At 33.5% G+C, this 11,860-nt stretch overlaps 1 protein-coding gene across 1 annotated transcript in view; it reads left to right on the forward strand.

Moving 5' to 3' along the window:
* LOC106461531 (nucleolar protein 10-like) overlaps positions 1-11,860 on the forward strand; it is a 51,354-nt gene that overhangs the window by 18,565 nt on the left and 20,929 nt on the right. The window contains 4 exon segments of the mRNA XM_013921366.2: positions 4,256-4,341; positions 5,907-5,985; positions 9,168-9,317; positions 10,758-10,824. Coding sequence (XP_013776820.1) covers positions 4,256-4,341; positions 5,907-5,985; positions 9,168-9,317; positions 10,758-10,824 — 382 coding nt within the window.

Here is an 11,860-nt window from a genome sequence, read left to right on the forward strand (position 1 = left end):
TCAGGCTGTTAATCTAAGGTAGAGTTAGGTCTTCACATCAACCTTTTGGTACTCCTTGCTGTTCTTTGGTTCATTTTCTGTCATCTCTGATGAGCAAAGCAGTTATGACTCATTCCGTCAACTTGATGGTTGTCTCTTACATCACCAGTCAAGGGGGCACTTGATCCCAGTCCTTATGTTCTGCACTTTAGATCTCTGCTTCTGGGCTCATAGTCATCAAATTTGTTTGCTGGCTTGTCACATACCAAGTGCCCTCAATCTTTTCATGGATCTTTAGTTCCCTCTTGACAAGATTCTACTTGTGGAGTGGTCTCTCGACCCCAGGTATTCCAATGGCTATGTTTTCAGTTGGATACTCCCCAGCTAGCTTCCTCTCTTTTAGTCCTCAGTTCCACATCCTTTGGCTTTGGCCATGGATGCATTCAGCCATAATTGGAAGGACCTTTCCTTCATGCATACCCTAGCATCAGTTTTTCTACCCTGAGTAATTTCACTCATCCAGTCCACTCCATGTTAGGTCCTTCTTGTGGCTCCTTTCTGTTCACCTCAACTGTGGTTTCTGTCCCTTCTCCGGGAACAACCTTTACTACCTCTCCCGGATCCTCCTATGGCAACTTTACTCAGTGGTGCTTCATCCTTCTGTTCCCACACTCTGGCTTCATGCATAGCATGTGTTTGGTTCCATGCAAGGGGTTTGGGACTATCCAAACGTGTAGCATCCCCATTGTCTCACACTGTCCTCATTCATGTCTGTGTATCAATGTAAGTGGAGAATATTGCATAGTTAGTCTAGCTGGTATGGATTTTACCATTTCTCTCCTTCCCTTCCTCAGATATCTGTTCTTACATGGTTGTTTGACAAGAGTCTGTCTGTTTCAAACATTGCAGACCATAGGATGGCCCTGTCATATCTATTCAATTTTTTTCTGTTTTTTGCCATGTATTTTACTTTCCAGTTATTTCCCTTCTATATTTACTCCCATTCTGATCCGGATTGTCTCCTGTGTCCAGTCCATGCTTTACAGTGTTGTGTTGTGCACAGCACCATTCCATGGCTCTCGCTCTCGTTTGTTTATCCATTGCTCATCTGGTTATCTCTATTGCTTATCCCCCCTCTCTCTCTCCTGGGTATTGTCACATCTGATCTGTCACCTCCCAATGTCCTTGACTGATGAAGATCATCCAGACTGGCTTGTAGACCACTCCCCACACCTTGGTGTGATGCTACTTGCACCATCTGGTGGTTTCCTGCTCAGCTGGATATCATCTTACTCCTGTAGCCATTCTCCATATGTTGGTACAACTCTGAGTGGGTAAGTTCTTTTTGTTTCTTTTTCAGTGGTCTGCTTCACATTTTATGGATTCCGCTTTGTAGCGAGTCATGCCTGTCCAGGTTTACTGATATCCAAAATACGTACTGTAAGATTTATAAGGTCTGTCACACTCACTGTTGACATGGGGTGTTGTGCAATACCATTTGTAGGTTTTTCCCTTGTTGCATATTGCATCATAAATATGTTCGTACTGGACTGTACATAAAGGACAAACATGAGTAAAGCAGAAAGAGATTGCTGCCCACATTTAATGTTCCTTAGATTGCTGGAATTGGGAACAGTCTGATTTTCAAAATAGGGTTTCATGGTTACCCATTAAACTTTCTTTGGTAATGAGTTTTTCAAGACTCTCCAACACATTTCTTCTCTCTTCTTCCAGTGAGTACAAGAGTCCTTACCACTTCCCAGCTCCTAGCCATTGGGGTGGTGGATCATGGAGGAATCCTCCTAAGTGTGTACAGTTCCTCTCAGTCAAGAGTAGGGTGGTGGTACTGTGCCTTTGTAGGTGTGATTATCCTGCTGCCACAGGTCTGATGTTTTGTTCCAGATGCTGCTGGTCTGGACTGGATTTTTCTGTCTATTTTGCATTTCTCCCCTCCAGCTGGAAACCCTCCATCCTACCACTGCCTGGATGTCTGTTCCTGGGCAACTAGTTTTGGTTAGAGCTAGACCAGCCAACATAAGTCCTCACATGTGAGTAGGTTGGGAACTTCCTCTTACCGTGGACTGGATATTACAATCTCCAGTTCTGATTGATTTTAGACTGGAATTGACCCTCCATGTTGCCTTTCCACCTTCCTGACATTGTCCAGATGTACATTCCTGGGATTTATTGCTGCAGATCATGTTGGATTTGTGCACATGTTGGTTTAGGTTCTCAGAATGGAGGCTTCTCTTCCCTTCTGGTTCCTACACCTGAGGTGAATGGTTTCCTGCCAATGGTCAGTTGAGTTCCTCCCATTGCTATTTGCCTAGACTGGAGTTGACCTCCCAATTATGGTCCAACATGCCCTATCCACTCTACACACATTCCTCATCCATTTGGATTTGGGATGGATCACTTGTTCTGCACATTGATTGCGACACAATACCAGTTGGCACCACTTGGACAAAGATGGTTCAGATGTGGAGTGGTCTCCCATGGATGTGTTTCCTCTATGTAGAGGTGGCACACTCCATGGATGCACTTCAGGTGCTTTTGAAGGATATTCATCTAGGTAATTTTACACCACTCTCTCCACCTACTTAGTGTGGGATTCTAGCTGTAACTGTGAGAAGAGGTAAGTAATCGTATCGGAAGTTAATATTTTCTTACATTGAAAATATATTTCCGATAGATACTTACCTTCATTGAAACTTCCCACCTGTCCTCTCCACTTCAGGTGTTATTTTTCGTGCCTTATCTTGAAGTGAAGATTGGGTTCAACTGCATAGAGGGGAATCAGCTGTGATAGGTGGGTGTGTCACACTCCTATTGGTGGAGGGTTGTTGCATGCTAATTTGAATGCTTAAATGCAGCTTAACCACATGGTATACATGTGGAATTCGATGGGAGTTCAAGGCTAGTGTCAAGTGAAACTTTGCACACTAGAGTGTTGTCAGATCAAGAATAGCTGTAACTGTGAGAGAGATAAGTATCTATCAGAAATATATATTTAGTGTAGAAAAATAGTAACTTTGCCTGAGTGAGTAATTTATGTTAAATTTCATATTTCTCAGAGGGGTGGTAAATAAATTAGAGAAGAGGGGATACCCAGAGAACAAATGTCACATTTCTTGTACTTTGGGAGATTGAGGATTTTTAAAAATATTGTCTTATAAAATTATGATCTTAAAACATCTATGATATTAAACTTTAGTTTATTAGCTAAGTTTTGATGGCAAGTTTATTCATATACCATGATAATAAAGTACTGTAATTAAATTTTGAATATAACTCTGTAACACCTCGCAACATGCACAGTAAAAGATGCCTGTAGTGAGAGGGTTAAGCTAATTTAATATGTTACTATTCCTATTAAGTTTTTAAAAATTCACCTAATACTTTTATTGCATATTTCTGAATGTGTTTTTCATTCAGATCTCTTGAAAAACTTATTTCAAGAAATGTGTATATGAAAATACTGTTCAGAAAACATTCTAATCCATCATAATTGCAGTATAAACAGAAATGCAGCTTGAGATGATGTTGATAAACACAAGTTTTTCGTTACTTTGATGCCTGATATTCCATTTTTTATATCAATGTTACAGCTTGTAAAATAATAAAATCATGTCTATCTACTTATTTTTCACCAATATATATAAAATTGTAATTAGTATTTATCCTATGTTTGGTAGTGTGACTAGTGTTTGAAGGAAGTTAACATTTAGGGTAAAGATTTTCATCCATGTTTATTAATCTGCAATCAGTGTCTCATAGTTTCTTTACTACACTTTAGTAGTTGTATTATGTAGTCCCTTTTATAATGAATGTAAATATTTTCTTAGCTCAGTCATAAAAAGTTACAACTCGAACTATTTTAAAGTTTATTTAACAGCAAGACATTACTTGTGAATTCTCTGATCTGTGTTTATATAGGCTATTAGCAAATGTATAAAGATTGGAAGTAAAAAAAACTAAACAAATTAAACTTGGCAGGAATTTAGTTTGAAGGAAGAGAAAGCAACATGATAGTTGCCTGCTTTTCCCAACAGGGGTGCTCGGGAATTGTTGTATCCCTTCAACCCTGCTCGTGAGATTAGTTTACTATAGTGGCCATAGTCGTGATTATAAACTATGACGAGGAGTTTTCTCAGTGCATTCAATATTTAGGAATTAGTTTTAAGTAGACTTTATTGAAATGAATTTTATAGAAATTATATGAATTGAAATGAGATTGGAACATTATTTAAGGAGTTATTCATTTGAATTTACTCAGGGTCGGGTAGAAGCATGGGATCCACGTTCACGACATCGTGTTGGAGTTTTAGATTGTGCACTCAGCAGTGTAACTGAGGAAACAGAGTAAGTAATATTTGAAAAATATTTAATTAAGTACAGTACCAAGAGTGATTGCAAGAGTTTGTGTCTATTGGAACTAAATTTGTCACACATTTAATCTTTCAAGTATTTTACATTTACTTTTTAAGTTTTGGTTTTATTTAAGTATGTCTGTTTATTTTGTTAGATGAAACATTTTAAGTTAAGGTTTAAAAATAAAGAGAAAGAAACTGTTGTTCAAGGTATTTTATTTGGGAGCTCATATATACCATAAATTATGTTTTGCATATGTATGCATTTATCTGTGCACGTACAAGTTTTTATCAGAAGTTGTATTAATGTAAAATAGTGCATATATTGCACAATATATTCTGGTTGTATGTAGAAATTGGCACATCTTGTGTAGCATGTATGTTTTGTATATATATTTTTGACATCATGTCTTGGCTGGGCATAATGGTAGGAGTTCTTACACTTCACATGACATAATCACTGTCAGTGGAAGTTTTTTGCTTTCTTTGTTGGTTTTTCTTGTGTATCTGACAATTAGAACAGAATGATCTAGAACAGAGTTCTACTTATTAAATATTAAAACAATTAGTGTTCCCAGTCTTCTGATTGGAATGTCAAAGTGGGTAACAAAAAGGAGTTCCAACTCTTTCAAAATCTCAGTTTAACCACTGCTTACAATATTATGTCTACACAGTAACTGAGTAATGAAGAAATCAGCTATAGGCCAGCTAAAATCTGAATAAGTCTCCTGAATCAGAATGAAATAGCAGCCTGTGTACACAGTTTTTGTCTTGTCATTGTGTGCATTTTTTAAAACCCTAGTATGACACCTTTATTCTAGATTGATGAATGTAATATATGTTAAATAAGAGTCTTGTGGTTAATAAACTATATATATATGCTTGTTTAACAATTGATAGTACTAAAATGCCCGGCATGGCCAGGTGGTTGGGGGGCTCAACTCGTTCTCTGCAGGTCGCCGTTTTGAATCCCCGTCACACCAAACATACTCACCCGGTGTCTGGACTAGGACGCCAGTCCTACTCTTGGATACACACCTCCAAAAGAATTTGGGGGTGTGAGAAACACCATACCCAACTACTAGTACTAAAATATAATCTATTTCCCTAGAGATTCCTGTAAATTGCAGATTAAAATTTGGATGTAAATTATAGTAGTAACCATATTTCATATGTTTTGGTTTGATCTTAAACTTGTTTGATTATGAACATACTTAATTAAATTGCTCTATAATGTCTATAGATTGAGTATTAAATAGAACATTGTTTTGAGAAAAGTAATGTTTATTTCAAATTGTGTATTGTTACATTAGTTTACTTAATAAAAAAAACAACACTTATATTTCAGTTTTGTTTTAAATTACCATGCTTTCGTTTTTAAACATTCTTTATTGTAATTTTTATAATAGTCAGAGAATGTTTTTGTTCTTTTTGAGACAGTAAATAGAAATTGTTTAAAGGAATGAGTAACTGATAGTTATTAATTTTAAATTTTAGAGAAAATATGCTTTCTTAATACCTTAAACTCATTGATGTGTCTAAACTTTTGTGTTACAGTGTAAATGGGATACCATCTGTGACTGCCTTATCTTTTAAAGATGGTCTGCAAATGGCAGTTGGTACAGCTACAGGACAGGTATATGTTTCATTTTTAAACATGTTTCTAAAGTATTGAAACAGATAGAAAAAAATTTTAGATAAAGTTGTTACACAGATTAACTCCTAGTTAATGAATTGACATTTATAATATTCTTTCTTGTGCAAATAATTTATAAGATGGATATTCCCGAATCTTTTATGTTTAATATTTTTAAGATAAGCACTAAAACTTGTCAATTTGTTTTCTTAAGGAGAATCTTCTTGGAATTTTTTTCTGCTGTTTGCTGCTTTAACTGTCAAAAATGTAAAATATGAGTCCTAGATCTATGTAAATCAGATAATGAAAACATGTTTTACTCTCACTGAGAATGGAAATAAAACATCATGATTGAAATTAAAAATCCTTACGAAGCCAGTTTCTCTAATTGTTTGAAATCAATAAATGTAAAAGTGATATTTAATAAATAAGAATTTGAATCGTAAGCATATTTTGCAGTCACCTACCATACTCACTAAACCTATCTAAAGCTTTACCTAATGTCTTCTTATCTAAGAATATTTATTTTGCTTTCAAACAAATGAATTAAAAACACAACCACTTTTGCTTCAACTAGAAACTTTCCCACAAAACCATAAATTACTGCTCAAATCGCTATATTTACTTTTTCTGACGTAAAAGTCTAATTTTTGCTCTATTCAGTCATATTTAAAGTTTATGAAACTGTGATCTATTATTAAGTGAACAAACCACTTGATGTGAGATAAAAAGGTGGCAAGAAAAACACAAGGGAGAAGCTTGAAAACCAAGAAATGGATAATATACTTTCAAGGAATAATACATTTTTAGAAAAAATGAAGTTATGCTTTGGGATGGGCAGAATACTTCTAAAAGTATTTACAGGTGTGAAAATGTTCCTAATTAATGAACGTATGGTTTTAGATATGTTCTCAAGATAATTTGAAAGGAAACTTATAAATCTTTTAGAAGTGGGGCCTTTTTTCCAGGGTTAGTAGAGTTACTACAAAAAACTTATTTTCTTAGACCTCATGAAAGCTATATTGTAATCACAGCCTATTTATACATAATTGATGATGGAGTGTGTTTTTTAATATTATTCTGTATGAGATAAAGTAAAATTTAAAAAAAATGTTATGTTTTTTTGTTGTTTTTTACCATAATAAAATGATTAATATAGAATTAACATTTGTAAGTTTAAATTTAATGATCTTATTATTGTTTATTGAAAATGTTATTTTTACATATGTAATTTATCACATGGTTAAAAGACTGACATGTCTAAGTGGGCGAAGAGTACTTGTATGCAAATGTTTGTATTGTGATCAGAATTTTGTTGGTTTCATATATGCAAGTTCATGTCACAACTTCCACCAGAACACAAATTCAGGAAAGTAGATGTGTGATGTTACAAATGTCAAATGTAAAGAAAGTAGGAAAAGCCAATTTATAGTTTATTTAACATTAAAGAGTACAGTCACACAAATTAGAAACTAGAAACATAACATAATATTTAAAAAAAGAAGTAAACTTACACTTTATTTATCATCACTAAAGTTGTACAAAAGCTGACAGTGAATGCTGCCAACTGATTGTCTTCATCTAGTTGGCAGTTCAAAGTTAGTGGCAGTGGGATAGCCTTAGTAGTTTTGCCATAACTGAAAAACAAAGAAAATAATATATAACACCCCCATTACTGTATAGTTGGAATAATTGAAAATAGTAATAATTAGAAACGCAATTATTTTTGTGACATTAATTGATTTGATCTTAACTTTAATTAATAATTTATTTAACGTGATTGCTTATCAATGAAATCCATGCCCATAGGTAATCAATTATATTGATTAATCAAGTTCATTGCCCAGCTCAAATAGGGCAACAAAACTATGATTTACTGTCTCACAAATAAGTTCAAAGTAATGCTTGCTGTAGTTAAGAGAATTAGGAAATCATAAATAATTTGAATAATTCTTGTAAACCACTTATTTCAGTATACTAACTTCTGAAAAAAATAGTTCAATATGATCGAGAACAAACCACTGTTACATTCTGTTAAGTAATATTAATTTACAAGTATAAGGCAAAAAAAAATTATCAATAAATAAAAAAGCTATGTACATAGGGCTGGCTATTCAATTTGAAATAATGAACCAAACAGAATAGGGATGGAAGTGGACACATCACTTGATTGGGTAATGATCACATAGCAGAATAAGCTGTCTTGACTTTACATGGAGAATAAAATCCCTACACCACTGTTTTCCATACTTTGTCTATCTAAAACTTGGTGTTTGAACAGAATCTCAGCTTTCATGATTATACCTTTCTTTTAGTTAATTTTAGAATACTACTTTTATTACTATTTTACAAGAGAGTAACATTTTACAATCAGAAATTCTGGTTCTATTTCGGCAGTGAGGAAGCTAGTTATGTAGGGATTTTATTCTCCATGTGAAGTTGAGATGGCGAAGTCTGTTACATGATCATTAGCTGGATCAAGTGATATGTCCACTTCTATCCTTGTCTTGTTTGGTTCATTTTCTCAAGTTCGGTAGCCAGCCCTACATAGCTTCTTTATTTACCAAAGAAATCTTTTTCTAATACTTAGTTGGTTACTTTTTTTATAAGATGGTGTAAATGGGTTACTAGGTTATAAAGTGTATTCTAAAGCTTTATAAATTTTTGCTTGAATTAAATAATATAATAGATAATAATAATATAATAATAATAATATAGTTAGTCAAAGATAGTGAAAACTGTTCTGTTTATCAAATGGTGATAAAATTATAGTTACTTCTAGAAATAGGTAAGTGCTAGGCCTATTGAAGAAAGATAATGATGAATGAAAGTAAGAAATCTTGGTTTTGGCTATTTATCGGTTTTTGACTTTGGGACGCTCTAGATAACTGAAAAGTGGCATGCACACTGGAGATAGGGCGACTATGCCAGGTAGCTCTTAGTGATGACCCGTGGAAAAGAAAATCCAGATGTTTTTTGTATTGCTTTAATACAGGCATCTGTTCCATCCCTACATAAGGAGTGCTAGTGCACTCTCCAATTAGAGAAGACATTGACAGTTGTTTTAAGTACTATCAGATATTGTGCTAACATTTTTTAAGTGCATATAAAAGACATGCTATTCACTTGGTATTTTAGCATTATGTTTTTTGTGATACGTGGGTTTTTAACTGTTCATACAGATATTATTGTACGATATCCGAGCATCTTCTCCTCTTCTGGTTAAGGACCATATGTATGGACTTCCAATTAAAGATATTGAATATCACGCTGGTATGGACCTTGTGGTGTCTATTGATAGAAAGATTGTTAAATTGTGGGATAGAACAACAGTAAGTTCATTGCTATTAAACAAGTGTTGCTTGATCTTAATGATTTACATAATTATAACCATGACACTGTAAATTTCTGAATACGAATATTTCAGTTAAATTTGTTGTTAAAACATTGAAATATAGGTTTTGAAAAATAAAATAAGAAATTAAACATTCTTATGTACAAGTTTGTTTATGGTTAACATTTGCATTTGTATTGTGCATATGTGATATTGTAAAAGAAATATTAAGAATTTTTAAAAGTTAATAATATTTTTAATTTCTCAGAACATAATTTTTCACTTTCAACCATGACTAAAGTTTGTGGACATTCATTTATCTGTTTTGATGGTGGTTATTTTCTTGTGTTACTTTCAAGATTTGAATCATTTTATGAATATACATAGCTCAAGAAATTTAAGGTAGAAATGAAAAATATTGTTTCACAAGTTCTGTCCTTGTCATAATAGTGAATATTTATTGAAGAATAGTCGAATTCACTTGCACTATTAATTTGCAGTGTGAGGTCCATGTTGTGTATAAAAGATACATAGACAGTGTTGCTTCTAGGATGCCTACTTGCGTATGTATTTACTCTATTTTGATTGCCACTGGTTTGCTTGTGTACTACTTCATGCAAATAAAACAGAAGTATGCATTTTAATTTTTCATGTGCGCCCGTCCTTTGAACATGTATAATGAATCACCTCGTAACGATAGATTGAGATAGTAACTGGAAAATTCTGAATAGTAATTAGCTCATTTGGATATATGTGAATGTGATTGGCTGCATTGGATTGTAATCCGAAGAGTTGATCTACAATAAAAGAATAATTGAAAAGTTCTAAGTTATTTATTTTGAAAAATGCTACATACATACCACATTTTACCATATTTTCAGTACATACACAAATGAATCAGATTGCAATGATTCAATTTGCTGTTTCTTCAAAGAAAAGTTACTTGATCATGTTATGCTTTATGACTCGCAAAGTTCATACCAACTTCATTACATGCATTCCCACATGTCAGTGGGGGATATGTCCCACTTGAGAAAAATCCTAGAAGTAACATTATATATATATATATTTATACACACACACACAAATATTTGTGTTGTTTATACTGTAGTGTTTTTTAAACTGTGACATGTCCCCCTTTTGGGGGGCATGACAGTATTTCAGGGTGTGTGCAGGAGAAGTGAAAACTTTTGTTTCTTTAAGTTATCATTGAATGTATGTGTGTGTGTGTATGTATATATATATATATATATAACAATTTAAATGAGTTGAACGTTTTTGTTGGGGAGATGTGTATTAGAAAAAAAAGGGGAACATGACCTGAAAGTTTGAAAAACACTACTTTATAGCACCTTCAACATGGCAAAAAGTACTTGAAATGTTCACAGACAATAACATTCGTTGGCATCATTGCATGATCTATTGTTTTCTTTTTCAGGGAAAACCATTTACATCTATTCAGCCACAGGCAGACCTGAATGACTTATGTTTGTATCCTAACTCAGGTATAATAGCATAGTATGTTTGTAATTATCTTACATCATCTTCAGAGATGAAGGTGCAATAGCCTGTAATTTTTATTTGTCTGTTTGAGCTTCTATATGTTGTTGTAGCTTGTTGCTCTTTACTATAAGCATTTTACAAGAATTAGTGTTCTTGTCACGGGAAGGTTTGAGGTATAAAAGGGTTTCTAATTGTGTAATACTTATTTACTGGGTGCTCCACCCAGTGGCTCAGCAGTAAGTCTGAGGGCTTACAGTGCTAAATATTGGGCTTAAATACCCTTGCTGGGCACAGAAGAGATAGTTTATTGTATTGCTTTGCACCTAACAACTGTTGCCCAAGAATCTGGTGCCATTTACCATTGATGAAGCACTTGGGTTATTGAGTTTCTTTTCAGATGCTAACTTTTTTCTGTTCATTATGCCTTGGAATATCTTGAGGCTGAGAGATGGGTATCCTCTCAGCCACACTGAGTAATATGTTTTCATGTTCTATACATTAATATTTGTTATTCAAGATTCAAATTAACTCTTTTTCAGCACAGGCTCGGTCCTAGGGACCGACCTCATAACCATTTTGTGCTCGTTATAGTTTTCATGCTATAACTCTTCATGACATTTTGCATATTATCAGTAAACATTACAAGGCTTTTATATGGAAAATATCATATTGTTTTATTAAGTTTTAAGATTTCTTTAGTAATGTTTTTCTCATGCCTTCTATCTTTTCAAATGTTGACAATTCAACATGCAAAATAATTTTGATTTTAAGATTAAAAATACTTTTACAACCAAAATCTTTATAGCCTCCAGATAATTATTAAATGATTTCTTATAAAAAAACATTATATTTTATTTGTTATTTTCACTGCTGTATCTATATGGGTTGGATCAATTTGACTGACCTCATAACCACCAAAAAAAATTTACGAAATAAATGTACATTATGCTTTTTTCTAACAAGAAAACACAAATTTTTAGTTTAAATAGGTTAAATCTATCTATCTATCTATATATATATATATATATATATATATAT

This window comes from Limulus polyphemus, unplaced genomic scaffold (assembly GCF_000517525.1).
Source record: "Limulus polyphemus unplaced genomic scaffold, Limulus_polyphemus-2.1.2 Scaffold39, whole genome shotgun sequence".
NCBI classification, from domain to species: Eukaryota; Metazoa; Arthropoda; class Merostomata; order Xiphosura; family Limulidae; genus Limulus; species Limulus polyphemus.